The sequence below is a fragment of the Hyperolius riggenbachi genome, chromosome 2, assembly GCF_040937935.1.
Source record: "Hyperolius riggenbachi isolate aHypRig1 chromosome 2, aHypRig1.pri, whole genome shotgun sequence".
Taxonomy (NCBI): domain Eukaryota; kingdom Metazoa; phylum Chordata; class Amphibia; order Anura; family Hyperoliidae; genus Hyperolius; species Hyperolius riggenbachi.
In genome coordinates this window covers 442,807,117-442,814,935 of record NC_090647.1, presented here as the reverse complement: position 1 = coordinate 442,814,935, position 7,819 = coordinate 442,807,117, and the positions used below count along the sequence as shown (strand labels likewise).

At 40.8% G+C, this 7,819-nt stretch overlaps 1 protein-coding gene across 1 annotated transcript; it reads left to right on the top strand.

The window, feature by feature from the left end:
* The first annotated feature begins 625 nt into the window (after nucleotides 1–625).
* Nucleotides 626–6,015, top strand: KLHL34 (kelch like family member 34). Its single transcript, XM_068270016.1, has one exon. The coding sequence runs from the start codon at nucleotides 1,070–1,072 to the stop codon at nucleotides 2,852–2,854; it is 1,785 nt and encodes a 594-aa protein (XP_068126117.1). The 5' UTR covers nucleotides 626–1,069; the 3' UTR covers nucleotides 2,855–6,015.
* The last annotated feature ends 1,804 nt before the right edge of the window (nucleotides 6,016–7,819 follow it).

Below are 7,819 nucleotides of genomic sequence, written 5' to 3'. Positions count from 1 at the left end.
GGGATATCAAGGCTGCCATATTTATTTCCTCTTAGACTGGCTGTACTGCTATCATCTGCCTCTTAATTCTTTTAGCCATACATCCTGAACAACCATGCGGACCAGATGTTCCTGACTGAAATCTGCCTGGATTACAAACATGCTTGTTTCAGATTTGTAATCCAGACACTATTGCAGCCAAAGAAATCAGAAGAACTGACAGGTAACCAGTATTGTTCAAAAGAAAAAAATATGGCAGCCTCCATATCCATCTCAGTTCAAGTGTCCTTTACTCTTGTCAATAGGAAAACAAAGAAATAAGGAATAATAAAATGTACAGAAATAGGTTTCTTACAGATTATACTAAGACCGGGATCACTGAAAAATACAGATTTGCAGCATGTTAGCATGGCACAGATCCTTTACATCTCTCACAACCCTGAACAGAACCACAAAGTAGGTATGCAACTTAAAACAATCACTACAGTTTCCAGGAGTCAAATGAGCTACTTGTTTTGTTGCAGAGACAAGTCTGTCCCTTCTCAGCACCCGCTCTCACATGGAAAGCTATGTGATGCGGTCTTGTGTTTGCATTCTATTCCTGTAGCTGTGAGTTATGATGATATCATTCTCCCAAGACCCGAGATACACATGTCAAACTGTAGCAGTGACTAATCAGGATATTTACTATAGTCTTCTAAATTTGGTAAGCCCGGCTCTAATCTGCGGCTGCTGGTTTGATCTTTAAACAAATGCTCTTGGATGGAGGTGACAAAGAGTGATCGGGAAAGACTTTGCAAACAGAAGCTGTGTTGGTTCTACACCACGGTGTGAACTTGAAGTAGCTGTCAGAGGATGCTTTTGCAGCAAGATCTCTGCCTCAAAAGAGAAGAGAGAGCTGAATTATGTGTCGTGGAGAATACACCTGAAAGATGCCTGCAAAAAGGAACCTTAAAACAAAGCAACTATAAAAGAACACCTGAGGAGCTTCCTTGGAGAAAGTACAGCTAAGGGACTTTGCAGCTTGTCCTGTAAATTTCAGCACTACGTAAGAGATTCTTTTTTAGTTTATCTGCAATCATTATGCATCATGAGTTATTTTTTGGCCTTCTGCAAATCTCACCGTGGCTTGGTGTTTACACAGTATCAGATGCTAAGAGCTCACGGACACTTGTGTGATGTTTCATTAGTTGTTGATGGCCATGAGTTTCCTGCACACAAGTCCTTGTTGGCTTGTTCAAGTGACTACTTCAGGGCAATGTTTAAAGAATACACAAGAGAGTCAAAAGCTTCGGTCATCCACCTGAAAGCAATCTCAGCCACAGGTTTGCAAACCATTCTGGATTTTATATACACATCATGGTTGTCTCTTTCCATGAGCACTCTGGAGGACACTTTAGAAGCAGCAAGCTATCTGCAAGTGATAGATGCGATGCCACTTTGTAGTAGGTTCTTAATCAATAACTGCACCTTGGAAAATTGTTGCTTTGCTGCCAATATTGCCTTAAAGTACTACCTTATAGATGCTTTAGAGGAAGCAGAGAAATTTATCAAGAATAACCTATGGGAGCTGCTGAAAGAAGATGTAGAAGGTACAGACCTGCTTGAATTAAATGTAAAGACAATGATTAACTTGATAAAATCAGAAGATATTCCCAAAGTTAATGAACAATACTTATTGTGTTTTATCTTAAAGTGGTTACAATATGATAGAGAAAGGTTATTACATGCTAAAGTACTTTTTGAAAATGTTCGATTTGGGTTGTTGTCATTGGATACGCTACGAGAACTTTACAAGCAATCAGAGGTCCCTTTAACTCCATCTATCAAAAATCTCATCATAAAAGCAATAAATTATCATTCCTTCCCTTCAAAGCAACCTCTTTTACAGGATAAGTACAGCACTCTACGGAACCAAAGGGGATGGATAGTACTTGTGGGAGGAACTGCCAATGGGGAGTTAGTTGAGAACGTTCTAGGATTTGATGTCTACACTCATAAGTGGAGAATGGTAACAAATCTAAAAGTGAAAGTTCAGCATCATTGCACATGTGTGATTGGTAACTTTCTCTATGTACTTGGTGGAGAAATTCCTGGAAGTCCGAAAAGTGACACAAGCAGCACTTGTTTTTTGGCAACAAATATGGTCTATCGCTTTGACCCAAGGTTTAATCAATGGATCCAAGTTAGCCCCATGCTAGAAAAGAGAGCACAGTTCTCCTGCTCTGTTGTAGACAATCACATATTTGCTATTGGAGGCAGGGGTGATGAACAAACCATGCATTCATCAGTTGAGATCTATAACATAAGTAGAGACACTTGGACAAGGTCAAAAGACATGCTTTGTAAAATACACGGTCAAGCCAGCGCTGTGCACAATAATATCATCTACATTTCTGGTGGTAAACATGATGGCCAAGTAAACAGCAGTAAAGATGTATATTCTTTTAATAAGCAAAATGGACAATGGAATAAACAAGCGCCTATGACAATTGCAAGATTTGGCCATCAGATGGCTACAGTGAAGGATGGAATATTTTCATTTTTAGGAATTTATGAACCATTTTCAGATATTGAAATATATGATCCTATGCACAATCAATGGACCCGTTTGAGACCAATGACCTTTGACCGGTTTTGCTATGGATTAGTGGTGGTAGAGCAAAGTGTGCTTCTTCTCGGTGGCAAAAAATGGCAGGACTCCCAAGAAGTGCCAACACACAATATTGTTGGGTATGATACTGACAATGACTGCTGGGAAGAGATCTGCAGCCTGGCTTTTCCGTTTTGTGACCTAAAGTGTGAGGTTCTCCAGTTGTCGAATGCAAATGAACTTGATGACACTGAAGTCAAACAATGTTCTCCGATTAAGTGAACAAAACATTGTTTAGTCTAGTGGGTTCATCAGTAGCATGAAGGCAACAGTACTGTGTGAGAATTCATCAAGAGTTATTGATTCCAAAATATGATAAATGAACCAAAACTGTTCACCAGAACTAATGCCTATAGGTATAGACAAGATATGTTTTGCAGCACATTTATAAGCATTTGGGATACATGGTGGTCCAATTAGACATGGTTATCCAGAGCCGTAGAGCGTATACAAGTATGATCCTATGTTGGATCATAAGTGTGATTGTATTTGCATAAGCTCACTGTAACAATCCTTTTTAAATTTTATATTTGAAGAAATCCAGGCCAGATTTGTAGGATCACTTATGTTCCTCCATGATCTCCACAGCTCAGGAGAACCTTAGTAATTAAGGCCCAACCATCTCAAAATCCTGACCTGTATGCAATGATGGATAAGCACATGCAAGCACCCCTTCTGCTAACATATACTTGAAGTAAAAGAATATTGCTTTAAGCAGAGCTGCTCTGCTAACTGCCATGCACATGAAACAGAATATATAATCTTATTTTACACTGCTACACTGTGTTTATGTAGTATTCAAAACTCTCCTACCGTTTTTACCGGTAATATAACCATAGCTGTACATTTCCATATCCTGATATCAAGCACAACTGCTGTTCAGCTTATTTTCCAGTGTTTATTCTAAAGTGTTCATCAATCACTTATGAAATCACTCTCCAGACGAAATTGCTGTCACTTTCTTTAGAGGGCTAGCCTGGTCACATAACATTGGGCTTTAGAGAGTCCACCAACAGTATGTTCTCACTAATGGCAGGCAGCTATATATATATTGCATGTGGTGGTTTTACCAAACTCACTCCAAATGTTTGAAGTGGTTTTACCAAATTCACTACAAATACAAATGTAGTCAAAGGCAGAAAGCACTGACATCCCATCCTGAAATAGAGAAACGTTGGATGATATTTGGCAAGCATTGTACCTGCAACTGCACCAAAATGCAGTGTTTGAACTTACAGTGTAGGATCTATAAGAATTTCTTATAGTGTCCATACACTTGCTTGTGTGCGGTGGCAGCGACCTTTAATTTCAGGATGAACGTCAGACCCCTGGCTGATGTAGTCCATCTAATGTGTCCCACTCTCGGGGCCATGCAGAGTGTGTCGGGATAAATTTAGGCTCAGCTGTCCGCTGGCATGCTCCTCCTGTGTTGTGTTTCTTCTCCCCACCTCTGCCGGGTTGTCTGCATCCCATGACCCGGCAGCACGTATGTTAGGTGATCACGAAAGAGCCGATATAGAAGGAGCAGCATGCCAGCAGATAGATGAGCCTAAACTCCACTACAAACACTCTGCATTGCCCAGGGAGGGGGCACATAGGAAGGGGAGACCTAGGGGCCTGGCAGGCGGTGGCGGCTCCACAGATTTTTAGTACATTTCATGCTAAAATCAACAGGGGCTGCATTTGATCGCTCCATTTCCAAACTGCATAAATTCCATTAAATATTTTTAACTTAATTCTTCACCTGTTAAAACTTATTTTGGATACTTTCTGAAAAAAACATGGCACACATTTACGTTGCACTATATGCCTGATCTAATTCACCTTTTCTCCTAAGATTTATCCTTGGAGATAATCTTCTGTTTAAAATAACTTTTCAGCGCTCTGCAATTAAAAAAAACTACCAAAAAGTAGATGAAGAAGTACAGTCAAAATCATTCTGAGTATTTTCTTGCTTGCTGGTGGTTTAAAAGGCATTTTATGGATAATATGTGAAAATATCACCTAGGAGAACACTTAGGATAAAAGGTGAATTGGATTGGGTACAATGTTTATGTATTTGATTGATGGATCAATGGTAGATCAAATGCTCAGTTATTAATTAAATCTCCCTTTGAATGGTTGATCAGATCATTTGTCAGACTATTTTGCCCACTAATGATCTAATCTTACCATTTCTATGTAATATAAGGGGCTGCCTAGAGTATCCATTAAATAGTACCCTTATACTAGATAGAAATGGTAAGATTGTATGAAAAAAATGGTACCATGTATGGGCACTATTGCCATTACATGATTTATCCAATACTATGAAAAAATAAAGCAACTGTAGCATAAGATGACCATTAGTAAAACATACGGATAAGTTAATTGGCTCCCCCTAAAATTGGCCCTAGACTACAGTACGTACACTACATAATATAGACATATGGCAATGGTAGGGATTAGATTGTGAGCTCCTTTGAGGGACAGTTAGTGACAAGATATATATATACACTGTACAGCGCTGCGTAATATGTCAGCGCTATATAAATACTAAATAATAATAAATAATAATAATTAGCAATGACTGCAGAAATGTTCTAGCATGCATACTGGCATCACCCAGCAAGGAAAGTTGAGGCTATAGAATTGCTGAAAATTTTAGAGAGGTGCTGGATAACTGGATCAGCTGCTAGAAACTCTGATTTGCTCATCTCAAATTGTGTCTCCTGGGCAGCACCATTTAGCATGTAAGTGACATTTTTGAATGCCAGATCGGTAGCAATTTTATGTTTGGCTGAAGAGGAAGAACACACTCAAAATTAGAAACAGGAAACTGGCAATATGGACAGCATGGAAACTTCCATCGCACTCTAATACAGGTGTACAGCACAACCCTCTCACAGGTACATACAAGCTAACCCAGAATACACACGTGCTGCTGGATGCATTATTGCGTCCTTGTCATGTTTTGGCACCATCTAAGTATGGCTGAACAGAAACTAGCAAGTGCATTAGACCAATAGTTAAAGGACACTTGAAGCAAGAGGGATATGGAGGCTGCTATATTTATTTCATTTTAACCTCTTTGCGACTGTTCCACACTGATTGGCATGAGCAGCGCGGCAGCCCCAGGACCACTCCATGCCGATTGGCGTGAATGGCTTTGGGCGGAGGTTGCAGGGGATCGTGGGCACATTAGCGATTGAATGATGGAGCAGAGCATCTAATAACACTGTACAGCGCTGCGATCTAAGGCAGCACTGTACTGGGGACAGCTGTGTGACACGGCTGTCCCCTCTGGAGGCAGGGAAGTGATCCGCTGTCATAGGCTGAAGCCTATGACAGTCAATCACACTGATTGGCTGGTGGGGGGAGGGACGGGGGATTAAAAAAAATAAACACAAAAATAGGAAAATTTATAAAAAAAAAAATAAAAAATAAAAAAAACAAGGCAGGAGCGATCATTGCCCACCAACAGAGAGCTGTGTTGGTGGGCAGTAAAGGGGGGTGGGGGGGGGGGGGAAATCACTTGTGTGCTGAGTTATGTGGCCCTGCAGCAGGCCCTTAAAGCTGCAGTGGCTTATTTTGTTAAAAATGGCCTGGTCACTAAGGGGGTTTAACACCGTGGTCCTTAAGTTTTTAAGCAATACCAGTTACCTGGCTGTCCTGCTGATCCTTTGCCTCTATTACTTTTAGCCTTAAGCTGCGTCTACACGGAGCGATGTGTCTTATTAATCGAGCCGCTCATGCGGCTCGATTAATAAGATTCGACAGGTCCGATCTCGCCGCGGCCGATTCCCTGCTCGTTCCCCACGAGTGGACAATGGCAGGGAATCTAGCGGAACATAAGCGGCGCCGGCGGGGACAAGGTGGGATCGAATCCGACGCCCGCGCGGGCGGGGACGCGGCAGAGTTGATCCGGCGGCTAATCGAGCCACCGGATCGCTCCGTGTAGATTAGGCTTTAGACCTTGAACATGCATGCAGCAGATCAGGTGTTTCTGACATTATTGTCATATCTGACAAGATTAGCTGCATGCTTTGTTCTGGTGTTATTCAGACACTACTGCAGCCAAATAGTCCAGCAGGGCTGCCAGGCAACTAGCATTGTTTAAAAGGAAATAAATATGACAGCCACCATATTCTTCTCACTTCAGTTGTCCTTTAATAATAACACAACAAAGTGTTTTGCACAAAATGTAAGTAAGAGATTAGTGAGATTAGTTTAGCTGGAAGATAATTGAGATTCTCAAGATCAATGTTGGATTGCTTTTGTATTTTAGACATACATTTTAATGCTGGTTTGACATTTAGGGTATTTTTACACTGACATGCTGTGTTGTAACAGTCACAGTTTTGCGCACTGTAATGTCACATGATTCAAACCCTGTGAACAGCTCACACCCCATCTGTTGGGATGCAATACAAGTGACTCTGTTGTTATAGCAACACAGAAAATGGACTGCATTGCTAGAAGTGCTCAAGTTGACCTGTCACCTGCACAATGTTTGCCAGTCAAGGTGCACATTGGTCAGTTGCATCTTTGCCTGGGTTATATCATATGCCACCTCAAATGTTATGCCATCTGTGCATTATGACACAGTGCCAATGCCGCAGTGTGTAAAACTAGGCTAGTAGCCTGAGTTAAATATATAATTTCTTAAAATTATCCAAATTCTTAGAATTTCTTAACATTTTTTAGAATGGGCGCAAAAATAAAAATTTTGCAGCTTTTATTCTTGTTTCTGCTACTTTCTCAGATACATAAAATGTTTAAACAATCTAAGAATGCTAACAAATAGTGTTGAAGGGAATGTATAGTGTGTGTAATCGGTTGCATGAAAAAAGGGCGCCAGGACAGGAAAAAAGGGCCCGGCTGGATAATGAATTGGCGCCGGTGGATAACGAAATCTCAATAATGATAAATGTTAACGAAACAGGTTAACGATAAATACCATTTTAAAATAGACAGGAGTTAATAACAAAAATATATTAACGTTAAAAATCGTTATGTATTTCAAAAATACAGCTTAATCCAACCCTAATCTCACACAGAACCCTCCCCTAGTGGTGCTGAAAACTAACCACTCCCCTGATGGTGCCTAACCCTAACCACCCCCCCTAGTGGTGCCTAACCCTAGACAACCTCCTCCCCTCCCCCAGCAGTGATGCCTAACCATTCCCCTGTAGAAACACCCTTTTA

Coding starts and splice junctions, on each gene's coding strand:
- KLHL34 (XM_068270016.1), top strand. CDS start 1,070: ATGAGTTATTTTTTGGCCTTCTGCAAATCTCACCGTGGCTTGGTGTTT.